At 37.3% G+C, this 19,734-nt stretch overlaps 1 protein-coding gene across 7 annotated transcripts in view; it reads right to left on the bottom strand.

The window, feature by feature from the left end:
• Nucleotides 1-19,734, bottom strand: part of BAZ1A (bromodomain adjacent to zinc finger domain 1A) — a 63,393-nt gene that overhangs the window by 10,724 nt on the left and 32,935 nt on the right. For 6 of the 7 annotated variants that reach the window (XM_085580479.1, XM_021542677.4, XM_085580475.1 and 3 more), the window contains exons 10-21: nucleotides 19,261-19,356; nucleotides 16,746-16,884; nucleotides 16,159-16,305; nucleotides 13,682-13,777; nucleotides 13,329-13,553; nucleotides 12,515-12,680; nucleotides 12,129-12,242; nucleotides 11,368-11,492; nucleotides 9,169-9,777; nucleotides 6,437-6,600; nucleotides 6,122-6,276; nucleotides 3,463-3,611 (exon numbers count right to left, since the gene is read on the bottom strand). In XM_085580479.1, the coding sequence (XP_085436605.1) occupies nucleotides 3,463-3,611; nucleotides 6,122-6,276; nucleotides 6,437-6,600; nucleotides 9,169-9,777; nucleotides 11,368-11,492; nucleotides 12,129-12,242; nucleotides 12,515-12,680; nucleotides 13,329-13,553; nucleotides 13,682-13,777; nucleotides 16,159-16,305; nucleotides 16,746-16,884; nucleotides 19,261-19,356 (2,185 nt within the window). The remainder of the gene's footprint in view (nucleotides 1-3,462; nucleotides 3,612-6,121; nucleotides 6,277-6,436; nucleotides 6,601-9,168; nucleotides 9,778-11,367; nucleotides 11,493-12,128; nucleotides 12,243-12,514; nucleotides 12,681-13,328; nucleotides 13,554-13,681; nucleotides 13,778-16,158; nucleotides 16,306-16,745; nucleotides 16,885-19,260; nucleotides 19,357-19,734) is intronic. The other variant, XM_021542680.4, reaches the window with a different exon arrangement.

Genomic DNA, 19,734 nt, shown 5'->3' on the forward strand with positions numbered 1-19,734 from the left:
TTATATCAAAAGCGAAGCAAAATTCATATAAAAACTGCGTGTATTTCTTCCTTTTCAAACAGTATTTTCTGAGAAGCAGCACTTCAGAACTTCCTTCTAACAACTACTGAAAAAAGAAAAAGGCTTTTTTACATCTTAACTATGAAATTTTTCCAGGAAAACAATGTATGCAACTGTATTCCCTCCTTTCCATGAGTCTCCTGTAACATTACCTTGGGCTGCACTGAAGGAAGAACAACCAAATTTTCCTAGTAATCTTTAATGAAAATATTTCAAAAAGACAATTCATAATTAAGAAATGCATACAACTTAAATCATGTTACATTTGATCACCAGACAACAGAAGATTAGTGGGCATCAAGCAGTTTTGTGAGGCTGGAAGGGGCCATTTCTGGGGTTTCCAGATCTCCTTTTACATCGCTATCTTCTCTGTCAGTCTTTTCTTGCTCTTCCACTTGAACATTTGGTATGCACCTCAATTCTAAACCTATCAGAATCACCAGCAAGGCTCTTGGCAGCCTGATAGAGCCTCAAACAAAAACAGAGCCGAGAGGAGCAGCTGGTCCTTTTATTGCTGTGCTGGGTCCCATTGTCTGCTCTGAACCCTGGAGGCCATCAGCATAAACCTGCCAGTGACTGCAGGGAATTTCAGTGTGCTGGCTTTAGGACTAGAAGCCATAAATGTAAACTAAAAATTGTTAAGTATGGCTCCATTCCCTAACAGGAACAGACAAAAGGGAGGGATAGAGGGCAAAGAAACTTGGCAGTGAAAGCAAGAACTGAAATACTGACAAAGGCAGCATTTCCAGTGTGGTTTAAAGCAAAAATGCAGGGGCACTCTTTTTACTGCAAGTGCTCCCCTGTACTGCTACCAAAATGGAACTCCCAGCACTTGCTTGACTTCCAATATTTTTACTTCAATGGTAACTCAATCAGCCAAAAAAGTTGGGATTATCAGATTTACCATGAGAAACAGATACTCCCTTACATAACTGGAACAACTATTACAAAAATTCCCTCTTATTAGAAAAAAACCCAAGTGAGTGCAGAGACACAGTAATCTATATAAGAACAGTTAAACAAAACCAAGAACTCCTCAAACTAAACCCCAGTGGTTACAAACTTAGAGTTAATTTTTATCATCAGAAAGCTGTTGGTCACACTCCAGAGGAGCCAGGAAAAAAAAATGCATCACAGCTTTGAGCACACAGCAGTCCTGAGAAACAAGAGTCCACTTTTCATTAAAGGTTTAGTGGTACTACAAACACCTCCTTGTCAAGTTAAGTTGAGAACTTTTCTATGTCTGTTGTACTATATTCTTGCCTTCATTCACATTCACTTCCTGCTAAAAGCGGCCCATTACGCAACTGAAAACATGAGACATTTGGCACCAAAAAGCAAGACGGAACCTGACACTGTCACTTAATGATTAGGGCAGCAATCCAGACCAGAGGACACCTGGGATCCTTCCTGCTCCTCAGTGATGTAGGTTATTCTATACATTACTGTAATCTTAGAGCAGTAGCATTTTTCACAGCAGAAGAGATGCATGGGCACATTACAGTAAACAAACATCAGAGATTTAAGACATGCAAAACACACATATTTGCTTTCCTTATATAGTCCCTTTATACTCGGTATAAAACACCTAAGAGAACAGGATTCCCAAGTTAAAGAAAAAGCCAACGCACCATCATTCCAAAGGTAAGGTAAAAACATGAACCAACATAAGATTATGGCAGAGCTGAAACTGCCAAAAAGAAGACAGAAGACTGCTAAAAAACTTTCTCTCCAATACTTCTGGGGCATTTTTCTTCTTTCAGTCTTTTTCCTCTAACTCAGGATGTACAATCAATGGCCACAGCCTGTCAATAACTATGTTTTTCCCCTTAGGGGAATAGTAAACTTACAACTGTTAGCAAGTGGCTGCCAGCAAAATACTCTCAGACCTCGTATGGAAATGGAGGCATATAATGCACAATGTATTTACAACTTGTACATGAAAAGTAGGACAAATGCTAGAAGCACTGTCAATTAACTGTTGCACAGGTTGCAATCTAGTCATATAGCAGGAAATAAGCTGTATCATGCCTGGCTTGGAAAGTGCAGACATATCTGAGTTGACCAAACACTCAGCCAAGTAAAACTTTTAAACAGCTGCAGTTTCAACTATTCCTGTGCTCTCTCCTTTCATCTCAATCATTTGCTGCACTTCCCTCTTCTAGAGGTCATCACACCAATATCAAAAGCTTGTGGAAGGGAACCCATGCCCACGTGTCAGTCTCTGGCACAAATCTAGCTCCAAGCCATCTTCAGTGGCAACTGATACCCAGAGAGCAGACTCCATGCACGAGCAGCCAAGACGCAGAAACAACTTCAGGTCAACTGCACCAACAGGGCATTAGCATCTTGTGTTAACACACCAAAACCTGCATTTTTGTCTTCAACTACTACAGCAGAGTCTGCAAGAGCAGAAGGATTTTATATACAGTGACTATCAGAGGAGAGTATCAGTCTACCAGGGTGTGTAGTAGCTGCTGCTCTGCAGGACCCTGGAATGCACTGTGCTGGCAAACCAGAGGCGAGAGGTAAAGCAGCCCAGCAAGCACAAGAGCACAGCTCTTCCCCAGTGTGCCACCAAGACAGGAAGTCTGACCAAGACAGCCACCTTGGGGAAGCAGAAACTACCTTTACACATTTCTCTAAGATCAGAGTCCATTTCTGAACTGCAAAAGGATCCTAAGGAATCCAGACCTGAGGGATCATGGGAAAACAAACTGACTTTATGCACTTTGGATCCTCTCTCTCACCTATGGAGCCTCATCAGAGGAAGCCAAGAAATACGTGTCAAAGTCAAACTATAATCCTGCTTTGATTTAAATTGTTCTTGCAACCCTTTATTTCCAAGTTTTACAGCACAAACACAAAACCTGAGAATCTTAATGTAAGTATTTCCTATACTTTACTGTAAGTGTTCTGTTATTGCTGAGCGGGGTGATCCGGGCAAACTAGGCTTATATTGCTTTCACTGAAACAGTATAAAAAGCAAACATCTTTGCAGCCTAGAACTGCATGATATACTGACCTCAACAGTAATTCTGAATTATAGTGTTCCCCCAGAAAGCTTGATAATTTCTGCCTACGGGTACAATTTGTCTCCCAATGCATCAGAGTAACTGTAGCATTACATAAACAAGGTCACTGAAAAAAATCTGTGTTAAAAAAGCATGCATTTAAGAATTTGCTTGTTAGTTAATACATTTTATATCTATATATATAGATATATAGATATGTGAGTGTGTTAACTTTTCATTCTTTTCCCCAAGATGTCCTTCCAAAGCATCCAGTCTTACAAAACAAGTTTGTGGTCAGGGGTCTTACTGCATCATTGGGGTGGATGTGTTTGGTTTGTTATACAATCTTACATAAGACTAGAGACATAGTTTCAATTCTGAGACTTACCAAGAGGTGCTTTGAGAAACCTGCGCTCAATTCCTTGTTCTATCTGAAGCAGTGCAGATGCCAAGTAGTGGACCACATTACTGACTGGCTGAGGAGTACTTGTGCTTGTTGATGCAGCACTTGGAGCTTCGGTTTTTAACCCAACGAGTCTAGAAGAGAAATGTTTTGAACTATCTTTGAAGTCTCGGAACTTAACACCAGAGATACTTGCAAATGTAATCTACAGAAGCTTCTTATTTTAACTTCATGTACACGCATAGACTACTGACATGAATGGATACTAGACAGTGTGACGAGCTATCCTAGAGCTTACGTTTGCTCAGCTAGCCTAGTTGATCTAGACAAGTCATCTTTAGGTAACAGTTACATAAATTGCAAGAAATGCGGATGACAAATTTCAAAACAATTACAATTTCCATAAAATCTGATGTGACATCCATCAGCTACTTTATGAAAGATTTCTGTGAAGAACAGAGTCCCAATAACTCTTCCGTGAAAACACTTCCAGTGGTGAAGTGTAGCCTTTTAGAACACATCCACCTGCAGTTCAACTACATCTTCAAAAATACTTTTGAGAAGAAAATAAAAACCAAAGTAATTTTTAAATGTAAATCAAGAATCGTTAACTTGTACGTCCTCATCCTTGAAGGATCTTTATAAAATACTTTCATGTAAGGGTGGTTAAAAAAACCTCCCAAACAATAAAAAAAACCTCCTAAAAAACCCTTAAACCAACCAAACAAACCCCACAAACAAACAAGCAGACCACCAAAGAGGTAGTTTTCCAACAAAACAGGACCAAAAGACTAAGTAATCATTTCAAAATGTAGCCAATCTTTCTGAACCACAAACAAAGTAATGTGTAGGAGAGCAGCTCACACCACTTAAAATGAAATTCCATTTCTACTTGGAGTTTATAAAAAATTAACTAATTAAAACTGTCTGGATTCTGACTTATTCTTGTAAATAAGCAATGCTTTTGGTTGTCCCTGTTCTTTTTTTCACACTTAAGAGCTGTTCATTATATTTTGCAGTCACACACATTTTGAGAGCCTGAAAGCAAACAGAAAGAAAGCTGCGTAGTTATTTACATTTCACTAGTCAAACTCCAAGGTCTTAATGAGATGTCACTTGCTCTGAGGTGGATAAAAAGCCCCACATCAAAAGCAATCTGTCACATGATTTCAGAATCCCATAGTCTGATTTAATATGCAAGACTTTATTAGAGTAGACTTTATTCAGAAACTCTGATGGAGTCAGTATCAAATGGAAAAAAAATTAAGCTAAAAAGTTCTGCAGTTGAATTGAGAGTTGACAATGGAACAAGTATCTAATATTTAAGTGGAAACAGAAAAAGCTTTTTAGTTAAAACAGTGGAATACTTATATATTGTGGTTTTCAGGAACCAAATGTCCGTACATTCTGTGATTAATATAAAGGAGGACCTCATCAATATTGCATGAAACTAGGAAACTCTGATTCAAAGCACAGTCTTATAAGAAAATTCTAATTCACAGTGATGAATAAGAACTGAAATAAAATGGGATGAAAACCTGAAGAACTTCAAATTTGTAGCATCCAACACAGCACTCATTAGTCCACTCCGAAATACAGCTTTTATAGAAATCTAACAGCAGAAATGTCACAAAATACATAAAGTAAACAACATGTTAGTACAATGACTGTCTCCAATTAATCTTTTTTCCTGAAGTACTTCAATATTCACACCCTATCAAGAGATACAATTTTATATGCATTAACTATATTAAGGTAGACCTTTATCTCTGACAAGTATGAAACTTGTGAGAATTAAGAATTTGGAAATCTTCACTCTTTCTGTGATTTCTGAAGTTTGATTTACAACAGGAACTGCTATCAGAGAGCCACATCTGTCTCAAATGTTTAAAAACCAAACACCACAAAACACTTTACAGCCACAACATGGCTGTAACATTTGAGGTCTCCTTCCTTTCACTATGCCGCAGTTTGCTCCACAGAAGTATTATCAATCCTAAAGTTGTAAGATCACATCCATTTTGCTGCTATGCTTTAAGTTAATCCAGACCATAGCCTGTTGCCCCAGTGGTTCTTACTGTGACTCACAAGGTAGAGTGAGCTGGCCAGCTCAACCAGAGATTAGTTACTATGACCATTTTTCCTTTTCAACACCCCTACTCTTTTCAGAAATTGAAGTGGCTTTGATTTTGTTGTTTTGTTTGGTGGTTTTTGGTTTTGTCTCTTGTTCGAGGTTTTTTGTTTGTGTGAGGTTTTTTGGTTTCAGGTTTTCTTTGGGGGAGGGTTCTTCTGGAAAACACATCATCAGTTGCCAGTGTAATTTTTCCCCGCATTTAAAATTTCTTCAAAATTAATCCACATGTTCCTTCTTTAATAATTAATGTTTACTTTGAGCAGTGTAATATCTGAACACTGAAAGATGTAAAAATTGGTGCCTTAATCTTATATGGTAATAGAATAGCATCATTTACACACTATAAACCAAAGTAAAACCCTGCATTTTACGATTTACAGTCTTAAAAATCACCACGTGGAGGAATTTGAGGGTAAAAATAATTTGAAGGTCAAAAAGTCCCCAGACAAACAAAGTCAGAGCACTGCTATAAAACTCAGAGAGAACCATTATTTAAACTATAGCTCTTACCTGTCTTTCACAATAAACTTATCGTGATCATCAGTTTCCATTTCTTCAGATTCCTCATTCACAGTTTTAATAATGCCATTTTCTTTGTTTTCATCATTCAGAAACTCATATCTCCCATGTTCCAGGGCTGCTCTCCAAGCCTGTCTGTCTGTAACCTGAAGCAAACATACAAATTTGAGGTTTCTAAAGAATCAAAGAACACAAGCTTTTAGTACCCATTACTATCTACATTTAATTTAATTATGCTTTTAGTAAAACCATTGCATGCAAGAGTTCTCATTTAAGTTACAGACTTGATGGCACCACTACAAATACCTTAATAGCCCCCAGCGTTCCTTGGTAGATCCTGTCCTCAATGTCCAAAAGAAAGTCCCTAAGTCTCAGTTCAAGCTGCTTCTCTGCAGATAGGTGAGATCCATCATGGACATTCTGCATCCTTCCCCGTCCTATAGGAGGTCTGACATCACTTTGAGGTTTTTCTGCAAGAACAGCAAGTAATTTGGTCTTAGTAGATCTTGTTCCTTTAAAGCAGTAGTTGGCAGAGGGAACAATAGTACAAGATAGAACAAGCTGAATATATAGGTTCAAAATTCCCTTCTCGTAGCTAAGTGCCAACACCAACATCTGTGACAACTAAGGAATCTGATTCAACCAAGCAGGGTAATGATGACCAAAAGATGGCCAATAGATGATTGGCATCCACTCAGAACAACTCATGAGAGAAATCCTTGCTAATTTAAAAGTAGTTCTTTTGTCTTCAAATTCTTTTGAAAGTCGTACATAAGTAACACCAGCCTTGCTCTAAGTGCAAAGAGGAAAAAAGAGAGAATAAAGTCACATTTCTATTATTTGATTGCTCTTACAAGAGAACACTTCAACTGTCTTTCCTGCATGTATCTTTATCATAGAAACACTTATAATAAGCATGTGCAACTGAAAATCATAAAACCTAACAGACCAAGACAAGATAAAATCTCTTTTAAAAACCTAACCTTAAAACAAAATGATAAGATACAGGCACAGACAAGATTGACTGTGTCCTCTAATTAAAGGCAAGGAAAAAAGGAGCAAGACAACACAATAATTTATGAAAACAAGGCAAGAGCTGATGATGATGGGCTTTCAAGTGAAACCCTACTCCCAAGAGAACTCAAAGTTCATGCAAAAACTCAAAAGCCACAGGAAAGAGCTGAAAGTCTGCCCAAATCCTAAGTTAGTGCTTGCAAGTCTGCATCGGTGGTGAACATTTTTTTTCACAGGACTGACCTTAAAATCTTTGAGTGCAGTGATAAGAAGGTACATGCAACAATTTAAGAGGTATTTAATAAATAATATAAATAAAGCTGTTGCTGAGAAAGCACAGGATGAATTTCTAAGGTGCTCTTAATTGCTGAAACAATTCCCTGTAACTGAAGGCAATCATGCAAATACTCTCAAAATGTAGACTAGCAACTCTAATGCCTGGATGTGGGAAAGGTCCTTTTTGGTTTAAAAGCAAGGAAGAAATGCTTCACTTGCTTCACAATGCTTCACCTGAGCAGAACTAGAAAAGCAGCAACTACTTTTCAAATAATTGCCAAGGAGAATTTAGTGGATACTGGAATAAAATCAAGTAATAGCACATACCAATTTTATTTCAACTGGAAAAGGCAGAAATGCAGCCTATAGTGCAGGAGAATCCCTCTTGTCCTACAAGTCATTTGAGTGAAGGCAATAGGGCAGCATCTGGAATCCACAGCAGAAAAGCTCCCAACACATTACATGTGGCTATTTATTCCTGCTTATCACACAGTGGTGTGGCACTATTGGCATTAGACCACGTCTGAATTTTCTTGATCTCTATTCAAGTGAAATTCAAAGTTGCCTCTCTTTTTTTTAAATGAAAGTCAATGCTATTCTAACATTAAATTAGAAGAAAAATCTGTGACTGTGGATATCAAGTTGCTTCAGAGCAGAAAGCAACACAAAATACAGATAAAGCTCAGCAATTAAGGAAATTAGGAACCATACGTACAAATTCAAACATATCAGAAGATGATGGAGATTTTTGCACCAAAAAACCCCAATATTAAAAAAAGGCCTCAAAATAAAGCTTTATTACTATGCAAAAACTGTCTTGTGCTAGTTTCTACCAAAAGAACTGTTAGATCAGTTATAAATTTAGCAGTATCTGATGTGCCCACAGCATGTCCTAGCATACCCACTCCAGGAAAACAGAATTTGTGTCTGCTGTGAATAATGGTCCCTTGCCCCAGTACTGGTAACCCTAAATCCTCAAGGTAATTTGTCATAATTAAAAACAAAATGCAGTTTCTTAAACATTACCCTATGGAGTCTCACTTTGGTAACATTGTCTGCCTATCAACATGCTATAATCAAGCCAGCTGTAAGCCTGCATGTGCAGAATTTTATCAGTGATTGGAGCCAATGCCTTGCTAATAAATGGCAAAATACTTGGCTAGGAGAAAAAGGAAATAGCCCTAAATCCTAGGTCTAGGATGGTGTTCAGTACACTCCTATGTTTAAAAATCCATAAAAACATCTGCTATCCTGCTGCTTCCTTCTGCACTGACTGCCAAAGGAAGAAAAGTGAAAAAAATCCCAGAAAATAATAATATCCCAAAATGCCACTGCACTGGTGTTAATCCATGTAACAACGAATACATGGCTTTTGAAAAGCTACATGGCTTTTGAGCACATATTAACTTTTATTCCCTAGTTAATCTTTTTCCAAAGCTAAAATTACTTCCTGAAGTTGGCTGCTTGAAAGCCAGTCCTGGTTTACTAAGCAGTAAGATCACAGAAAAATTACTGCTTTTTTTTTAGCATGAAACACCAGAAAATACCACAAAGGTCTGTTAAGCAGAAAGAAAAAAAAGATGCAAGGCAGGAAAAAAATCAAATATGTTTTCCATCAAGTGAAAAAAACCTCAAGAATAATTCTTAGATCTTAGAAATTACAGTTAAATTAGATCTAGAGGCTTCTATAATATTATATAGAAGTTTTATCTGTAGAAGCAAATTAAGACCAAGGACCTTTCATTTACCTGGAATATGGAATTTCTCCACAGGAAAACTCCTTAGTTGTTCATATATTCTACTTTTCTCTTGTAAAAGAGTTTCTTTTAAGGCACTCTCCCTATGTCCTCGGGAATTGAGAGCCTCTAGCAGTTGGTCCAGTTGTTCCCGAGAACTGTAAAAGCACCAACGGTTTGGTTTGTATACTGGCCTTGGCACCTCTACGACAACACTGGTATGTGAATCTTGGTCAATATTGGAGGTAGATTCAGAGGATTTCAAAGACTCTCCAGTTTTACTGAATACCTGAGGTTCATTTGTGCAAGACTGTCCACTATTCTGAAAGGAAGACGTTCGAGGCAACAACATGTCTTCTGTGAGACCAGAATAGTCTTCCTCTACAAACAATCCAGGAACAGAAGGGAAAATCCAGTAGCGTCGGTACAGGCGGTCACGACCTAATGGGGTGATATTTGTGCAGGCTGTTGCATTCTGAATCTTTTCTAAGAGATCCTTCTCCTTCTTTTGTTGCTCCTGTTTTAAAGCTTCTTCATCTTCAGCAGTAAGAGGTTCGCTCTTTTCACAAGTGGTCTCTTCTTGTCTTGTAAATTCTTTAAATCCATTTTGCCCTCTCCTTCCTAAAGTTAAAAGAAGTATGATAGCAATTAATTTACAATTTTTTTTTTTCAACCAAAAACTCAAGTAAAGGGCAGATTTTAGTTCTGCCCTTTCTGGTTATCCAAACTTACAGTGTCAAAGACCATCAGCTCAGTCAAGAGAGAATACTCATTTTATTAAAAAAACCTCAAGTGATTAGCCCCCATTCCCTTGAAAAACGGGTAACCACTTTAAATACATCTTCACTTTACAGAAACTAGACTAAGTCTCATTGACTGACAGTGTCATCTTCAATATCATATAAGAAGAACCAAAATTTTAAGAATGCAAAAATGTATAACAGAAATATAAGGATAAAGTAAAATTCTAGCAATTTCACTACTGATTACAAACTATGATCCAGACTTTATTATATGCAAAATTACAATCTTAAACTGCCTAAGGTCTCAAGAAAGACCAGAATCCCTACATAGCAGCTTTTATGGCAAACTCAGGTATCTTGCATTTAAAAATCAAAGTGATTAAGTATTTACTATTATTTCCCCCCTTCATTTGTACCAGCTGAAAACATTTCAGTTCACGTCTTTAGTTTACTAAAGTATTATGTCCTGGTAGTCATCTAGATCGGTACTATGTCTCATAATTGATGCATGCAACCTGAAAGGTGCAGTCAACACTCAAATTCTACACATCTCCAGTGTGACATTCAGTTCCCTGGTTGTATGAATGAAGTAGTAACACTTATTTGTCATCCAGTTGCAATGTATCAAACATGAGTATTTGAGAAACCTGAAATTCTGTTTAAGAGCTCATTGCTTTTTCATGGCAAAGCTGTAACAAAGGTAAATCTGTATTACTGAATGACTCAGAATTTCCATCCCAGGTACTGTTAGAAACTGTACAAGTTTGCAACTTAAGTCCAGAATCATCCAGGATTTTCACTGGCACAGACACAAGCATGAAGCTATCCCAGCAGAAAGACACGGATGAGGTAGCAACCCAAAGCCATCAACCATTCTTCCTCCTGTGGTGACATCTATGTTTAGTTAGCAACAGGAGGCAGCACCATTTACTGCAGCGCAGTTCCTACTAGCACACTGCTGAGGAAATTAAATCTAGGCTTAAGACTGGTTTTATTGCTGTGTAGGAGGCATGCTGCTTCATTAACAAAGGAAAACTACACCCAAATGCTTGATCTAATGTTTTCTTTTGAAATACTAGTTGATTTTGCACTTTACTAAAAATAAAAAAATTAAAAATATCAAACCCACACCATCTCCTATGAGATGAAAATCCTACAACCATCTCTATGAGGGCAAGTACTTGTAATGGCAACACCATAACGTTTTTTAGACAAAAGAGGAATCCACGCAGCATGTATGGAAGACAACAAGAAACAGAAGTGTGAAAGAACATACAGCTGACCATAAGAACTACACCAGGCAGGCTCAATTTACTTAACAGCCCATTATGATCATGTTTGAGTGTAGGTTTGTTTGCTTAAAAGAAAATTACAGCAAAGATTGATGCTTTTACTATAAAATACAAGAGCTTGCCAGGTGCATGCAAGCAGGTGCACAAATACACAAACAAATTCAATATAGCATTACCTCTCCGTCGTTTTTTGTTTGGTCCCAGTTCTTCTTCATCCTCTGTGACTGTGTCCATGTCTTGCTCTTTACGTTCTATCTCTTTGCTCTCTGTACTAGTATCAAGGTCCTCCCGTTCCTCCTCCCTGACACAGCAAAACAAACAGTGACTAACCAACCATGCAATATAAGCTGAATGATAAAAAATACACAATAAAATATGGCATCTTTGACACAAAGAGTACTGTTATCTCCCAACTACTTAACCAGTAAAATACCTATAATGCTCTGAAAAAAAAAACCTGTAAATCACAAACTGTATTAAAACCCAAAAGAAACCCACTGCACTGTAAATGTGAAGTTTTATATTAAGGACTAAAACTTGCTCTTTGGTACCAACACTTGTATTTCATCTGATTATTATTATAATCAGATCATTTTTGAAGACATCTTTGTGTAGTTCTATTGCTGTAAATTTTTTTTCATCTATAAGGAAAGTCTCCTTCCCAAAATGCATATACCATTCTGTAAAATGCTTGTTACACATTTTTGCCTCATCTAGCAAATATAATTAATACCCTACAGAAAACCAGGCTGTTTTTACAACATAGCTTTTTTACCAATTTACACCAGTATGAAGAAAAATAAAATCAACATTAAGGACAATATACTTAAAATACAACTTTGTATATGATCTAGTCAATGAAACTACACATGTGAGGTCTAGCCAGGAAGCTGAAAAGTGTTCTATTTATACATCACAGTAATACTATGTATCATACCCAATAGGTATTTCTACAGCAGGAATTCTTTGCTCCTCTTCCTTCAGCTTTTCTTGTTTCTCTTTCATTTTTAACTCTTGTTCTTTTAACCTTTCTTCTCTTTTCTTACGTATCCTAATAGTAAGAAGGATATAGAAAACCAGTTGCAATTAATATACTATCTGGTCTGTCCACATCTTTTTTCTTTTATACTAAAATATCATTCAAAAACAGCAGCAACATAGGAAAATACAACATTTAGCACAACTAAATTTCACTCCTGCCTACTGTCCCAGAAAACCAGCACAGAACAGAAACATTACTACTGTTTCTCATATGCCTTCTGCAACCAAGAGATTAATCTCATCTGTAGCACCAAAATTTAGTTTTCCACATCCTAGTTCTACCTTGCTGCTGCCGCCTCTCGTTCTTTACGATGCTGTTCTGCCTTTAATTCCCGGAACTCCTGTTTTGCTTGTCGTAGCACATCAACAGAATCCTCAATGAAATCTCGAGTGGAGACGAGAGTCAGAAGTTTCCCACAGAGAGCATGAAGGATCTTCATCTTTTCTCCTAATAAAATTCAGACGAATGTTTGTATTTCACTACGTAATTGATAATAAGCCTAACTCTTACAGACTCCAAACTGGATTTGTTCTCACTTAAGAACAAGTGAACAAACATTTGTAGTGCACTAGGTGCACTCACAGAGACATTTCCTGAAAGCATATCTGCTTTGCTCAGAGACACAAGGCTGTATGTTTATTAACTATTACCATCAAAATAAATAGTAAAACACAAAGTGGAGATAAAGGAACAGTTGATAGAAATTCTTCTCAATTTCCAAATAATGAACAAAAGACCCAAATACAAACAGGGGGAAAAAAAGCAGGGGCTGAATCAAATATACCAGTGATTCTTCCAGAGAGATTTCCTTACTCAAGTAATACTAATATTTTTTTAAATGAGATGAAAGAAAAGCTACTCAGAAGTAATGAGACTGACTAGGCTCTGCAATCTCTGATGTGGTGGGGGATAGGCTTGTGGGGACTGAAGCATAAGGGGATGAGTGTCGGTCTACATATGACCCCCAGAGATCCTTTTCAAACTCAATTATTTTATGCTACAGTAAATTTTGACTATTACTGGTCTAAAGGATTTGCAAAATTGACCACTTATTGAGCAATCTAATAACCTCTAACATGTATTGTCTTTTATTACCTGGCAACAAATCATATACTGAGGTACTTGAAAGCTTCTTCAAGAGACCAGGATTACTTAATCTCAGCTCCATGCAAGCATCATCAGTAGTATCAAACCCTCCTCGTTTCTGGTAACGGTATTTTGCATTGGCTGATGTTATATCAGCACCTGATGCTAGAATGTGCAGTCTGAGAATCTCAGAAAGAGTGCAGCTATCAAGATCCAAGTTTTTCAAATTGCAGCCTACAGTTGAGAAGAATGAACAGTTATTTTATACAGATATTTAAATGTACATAAATATAAAAATAGTTCTTTAAAATACAGAGCAAAATAATAACAAGAACAAAACAAGAAGTGAAACCCACACATACCCTGATGTAACTGGGGCCATGCAGCTGCCAAAGTTGCAACTGCAGACAGTGCAGATTTTGTGGGGTCTGCATCTTCATCCAAAGCCTCTGTTAAATCTTTAAGGAAATAAACACTTTATTCTAGTGCAAATTAAAACTTGTACTGTGGAGGGAAGTAAAGGAAGCTGTGTTTTGAGAGTTGCAGACAAAGCAAAAAGAGGGATGATATTTACAGATGCATCAATGTGTTCAAAGCTCAATTCTACATCCCAACAAAAATTTACATATCTTGAAATGCAACTAAAAAAACTCCAACTAAAAGCTAAGGACATGCACCACATGCTATATATAGGGAGCCCACCATATAAGCTGTTAAAGCAACCGCAACACGCAGAACATGCACAATGGCAACATAAAAGGCAGCAAGAACAAATCCAGGAACACACTTGAAAGCATAGACAAGTAGCAATGCAGGAACACCTCTATTTCCTTTCCTCAAACAAACTGGTTTTTCTTATCATAATTTTGCATTTAGGAAGCATAACTCAAACCAATAATGTATTTTGATACTGGCTATCACCATTCACTTTATACTTTCTATCTGTAACTCAGATACAGCCTGTTCTGCACAAACACAATTACTAAGACATTACAAGTAAATCTTATTTCACCAAATCAAGTACCTGCACTTAATGACCATCATGCATAAGCAAACTGACCAAGAAAGCAGGGAAGTGAAAGAGAGAAACAGCAAATTCCTGTTTCTTAAACAAAGGTTTCCTCAGCACTTACAGATATTTCTCCAGAGGGTTGGCATAATATTTTCAGCAGTGTATGCTGTTTCAACAATTTCACTTTATTCAAATCCAAATTATTAAGCAGTTAAAGTCATCAAGTCAAAATAAAACCACAAATACAAACTATACAAACAATACATAAAATGCAAATCCACAACAGTCCTCTAGGATGATTAATGTTGTTTGAAAACTGTCACCCTGACACAGCTAAATGAATCTCTGCACCTCCTCTCTCACATTTAACTGTATAACACACTTTGAGAAAGTATTGTACACCCCAAAACCACACATTGCAACAGTAGTGCTCCCTGTTGCAGAAACTCTGCCTGTACAGAATTTAACTGAGCAAACATGCTGACTACTGCTAGTTTGGTTAGCCAGAATTACAAAGCCAAGACTATGTAATTCTTTTACAGGAAAGAAGATGTCTAAACAAGAGTGACAAGAAATGAAAGTTCTGAGGCAAGTAAAACATTAAATGAAGTGCCTTACCCACAACTCTGCCGAGAGAAACAAAACGGCAGACTTTTGCAATTGTCAGCCCCATTATATCAAATTAAAATATGAAAGTTACATTATGCTTTTTCTGATCAGCTATATGAATAATATAGAATCTAATCAACTATTCTATGATTACCTGATAATCCTTGTTTGTATTGCCAAGGCAATACTCTCAGTAATTAACAAATACAGTTGAAATAGTTAAATTCAGCAGTAATTAAAATACAGTCTAAATTTATTAACACTGTCTCAAATCTCTATTCAATTAACAAGAGCAGACGCTGATATTGAAGAGAGTGCCCATGCTTTATATTAAGTTAATTTATAGAATGGACATTAATCTTAAGCATGAAAATAAACAATCTTCAAGGGAGGAATTAAAGGAACTTTTGTTTAACTCACACATCTGGCTTGCAGGGGCACCACAGAATTCACTTGACCTCAAACAGGGAGTGCTCTTATGTACCTGCCTCTAATGAAATATAGGCTAGTAGGATGGGTCAAAGCTTTTCCTTTAGTCAGCAAATTTGGCAGTCCATAAACACAGGACCACAAATTTGTAACAAAGCCTGCACTTCCTTCTGATCAGTGGTTAGTATACACTGAATGCCTCTGAAAAATGGGGACAACATCAGCTTTAGAGCAAAGTCAGAGTGATTGTGAGAGTTTTTAGTGAAAGAACACATGGTAATATCAAGGAACTGTGGATGCATAACTACAGGTCTTGACGGACAATGAATATTCAATTCTCCATTACAGCTGTGCTGGGGAGTTTTAATTTTTAATCTAGTTAGGTACAGATTTTTTTACTGATATAGACATCTTTGAGAAGACTTAGGAAAATGATTTGTTTCCTGACCCTCAGGAGAAACATGTAACAGTGCTGGAGGAACAGGAGGAAGGTAAAGATGCTTCCTGCACCTCCAAAACACAAGCAATGCTGTTAAAAGTTTATTATGCTTTGCTGGATACAATCCTAGTAACAATGAGCTTCCTTTTTCTCTATTCCCCCCCAGACCCTGTGGTCTATGCCCAGTTTAAGGCTTTAATTTCAGATAAAAGAGAAAAAACAAGCCCATTTACATACAATATCCATGCATAATAAGACAAGGTTAAACAAGGGAGTGCCGTAAATCATGCAGCTTTAAAGTTAATTCCAGTGCATTTTCAGCTTTTCAGCAGTAAAATTAAAGATCTGACCTTTGGTCTCAGCATCAGCTATTTGATCTTTGGCCACTTCCTCTTCCTCTTCGGCCATTGCCTGAAAGATGGCAGTCAGGAAGAAAAACAGCAATTCACATAGTGGGCCTTCAGTGTCATTTCCTACAAGAGCTTCCTCTAAAACCTCTGTGAATAAAGTTTAAGAAGCGTCACTTTTGCCGCAAAGTTGGAAAAAAAATTATGTACTGAAGAATGAAAACTTTTTTTCCTTCAGGTATGATAATTAAATTACGTTTCCATAATTTACTGCATATATTCCTAGAGTGATGGTGCCAGAAAGAGTGCTGACCAATCATTATTTTCTTAATACATAACTGCAAGAAAAAAGTACAAGTAGATATTTTGATAAGCAGAATAACAACTTGTAAACCAAAACTAATTTTGAATTTACAAATCCCTTGGAGTTGACTGTGAACCGAAAACTGGATTGATATGCATGTGTTAGCACTGACAGATTAAAGCCACATAGGAAGTTCTGTAGCAGTGGTACTTGTGTGCACTTCAGATGTTTTGGTATAAGGGAAACCACCAAGGTGGGGCATCTTGCCACATAAACCACAACTTGCCTAAAGTCACTCCTTCAGGAAATTCATCTTGAAGATCAAAAAGTTCCCCAAAAGCATGTAAAAACTCCAAAACCATCAGAGCATCACCAAAGATTTCAGGAGGAAGTCTCGTCTTCACTGGCATTGGAATGGGAAGTTCCTGCAAACCAAATGGGACAACTTAATACAGTATTTGGTTTGTGCAAAGTACACAAATCATTAAAACCAAAGAGACTATTATTCTAAGGAACGTATTCATTGGGTTTCTCTGCATTTTACTCAAACGAGTGCCACAGGACACATGACCAGCTATCATGGGAACACTGGTGAAAGTACTAACTTTGGAAACCAAAGAGCATGCAACTTGAATGTAAAATTTTTGAGAAAGAAGTTTACTCATGTCCATGAAGTTTGTATCTTTATTAAATGAAGTTAATCGCACTACAAGTTAAAAACATTGGCTGTCAAGTTTTTTCCTTTATACCTGTATTATTTCACAAGAGTTTTGAATTTCAGTTTCCTGAACTGTCCAGACAAACAAAAATAAACATACTCTTAAAAGTTACTTATGATTGCCTGCAAAGACAAGCAAACCAAAATGCTAACACATTCACATAAAACACACTCTTCTAATACTAGGATATGCAAGATCATGTCTAACAACTGTGTGTTCTGGTACTGGGGTTTTTGCATTTGTAAGGCACTTATGGTAGCTGAAGACATTCAAGGGAGATGATGTAACCATATAATGAGATCATTTAACAGAGGCACCACCACCAAATCACAGATTACAGTGCCTAACACCAACTTTGATTTTGAAACTCTCTTCACATAATCCTTCAATATTTGTTTTCATTTACTGTTTCTTAGCACACATAGTTGAGTAATTTTCAGAATTATGTCTCTTCCACAGATGTGGTAGTTTACAAATATTAAAAAGAAGAAAGCCAAATATTTTGCTTCAAAAGAACACCGTAAGATATTTCGTAAGTTTCCAGAGACAGGAATTTTAAATAAAGATGAGTTTAGGTGAGGACTGCCTTTGTATAGTCTGTCAATTCACAGAATCACAGGTTATTTTAAGTTGTAAGGGAACAACAAGGCCCTTCAATTCCAACTCCTGGCCCTGCACAGAATCATCCACATGAACCATCCTGTCCCTGAGAGCATTGTCCAAATGGTTCTTGAACTCCATAAGACTTGGTACTTCGACCACTTCCCTTGGAAGCCTGTTCCAGCGCCCAACCAGCCTCTGGGTAAAGTTTCTTCTAATATCCAACCTAACCCTCCCCTGGCACAGCTTCAGGCCATTCTCTTGGATACTGTCACCACAGACAAGACATCACTGCCTGACCTGTGATGAGGTGTCCCCTCAGTCTCCTCCAGGCTGAACAGACCAAGTGATCTCAGCCACTCCTCATACAGCTTCTCCTCCAGACCCTTCACCTTCCTTTTTTCCCTCCTTTGAACACTAATAGCTTCATACCTTTCTTGTATTGCAGTGCCCAAAAACTCACACAGTACTCCAGGTGAGGCTGCACCAGGCACAAAGTGGGGTGAGTAGAGCAGCAGAGTCTCAGTGTAGTGATGACACCGCTCTTCCACTCCTCCTTTTTTCTTTCCAGTAGAAATACAACAGCACTGTTTTCACAGTTTGCTCTCCTTTCAGCAATGGCCTTCCCTTTCTTCAAATTTTTTCCCCTTTCTACATAGCTAGGAGTTTTTAATCCCATTTCAATTGCCATACAGCTCTCCTTGCAAGTATGTTCAGCTCTCATATTCCTCCCAATCAGTGCTTTCACTTGAATTCATTAACACTCTCCTTTATTTCCACTTGCCCTCCTTGCACTTGTTATGATTCCCTGGGTACCTCAAATTGTCATCCTTGTGCTTCTGACTATTTGCCCCCTTTCACTATCCCCTGCTAAAATGAATCCCAATAAAGCATATACAAAAGTATAACACTAGAAAATCTTCTGTTACGTACAGCCACACTATAGTCTTGTGTAAAACCTAAGTTCTTTGAGAAGCAAATTGTTGTTACTTTCTACAGGTTTCCAGTATTGTAATGAAAGATACTCACTAAACATGATATATACAGTATATTGCTACAGTTTAAATCAATACAATGCCACAGGAAGTAACAAGCCAGTGTCTTTCCTAACTTTCACAGCCAAAAATCTAGTTTTTTCATTACTCAAATCTTTTACATAATTCATGTTCTTATAACTGACCTCATTTTGTATACTTCACAGAAAAATCAGGTATACTCAATACCCTTCACTCAGTAATGCCAGCACATTGAACATACTCCATAGTAGACTGAGCACAGCCTGTAAAGCTTTTCTGGAGGTTGAAAATGCAGATGCAGATGATCCCATTAGTATTGGCACTGGGAAATAAATACTATACACTGCAAGTGACTCACAGCCTCTAGCATTCCAATCAGATCTAGATTTGCCTCTGCATTAGGGACTCTAATCCATCTGGGGACCCTGCAAACTACAGTCTTCAGCTCTTCTAAATTCAATCATACCTTAAGGTCATCACACTCCATATCTTCTCTAGGCTTACTCCACTGTTTCAGGTATTCCACATATTTTCTTTTTTCCTCACGCAGCTTCTCTCTTTCCTGAAAAAAAGTCAAAATTGTATATAATTATTGTTACATACATGTTACTGCAATTTCTAAAACTGCACTTATTATTCAATCACACTGAAAAGTAAAACATCATATTTATAGAATGGAGTAATCTATTCATTTTTATTTTATATAAAATGATACTGGCAAAAATATTTTAATTAAGTGGTATGTTGTTGGATTAGTTGTTGCTTTTGTTGGGGGGTGTTGTGGGTTTTGTTTTCTTTTTAATGGAAGTGGCTAAAGAAAACATACCAAAAATTAAACAGCATTTATGAAAGTTGTCCCAAAAAAGACCATCAAAATATGATAGTGAATGTTGCTGTGGCAAAATATAGTGGAATATATAACATCTTCATTCAAGTTGAC

The sequence above is a fragment of the Lonchura striata genome, chromosome 5, assembly GCF_050655825.1.
Source record: "Lonchura striata isolate lonStrDom1 chromosome 5, ASM5065582v1, whole genome shotgun sequence".
In the NCBI taxonomy this organism is placed as follows: Eukaryota; Metazoa; Chordata; class Aves; order Passeriformes; family Estrildidae; genus Lonchura; species Lonchura striata.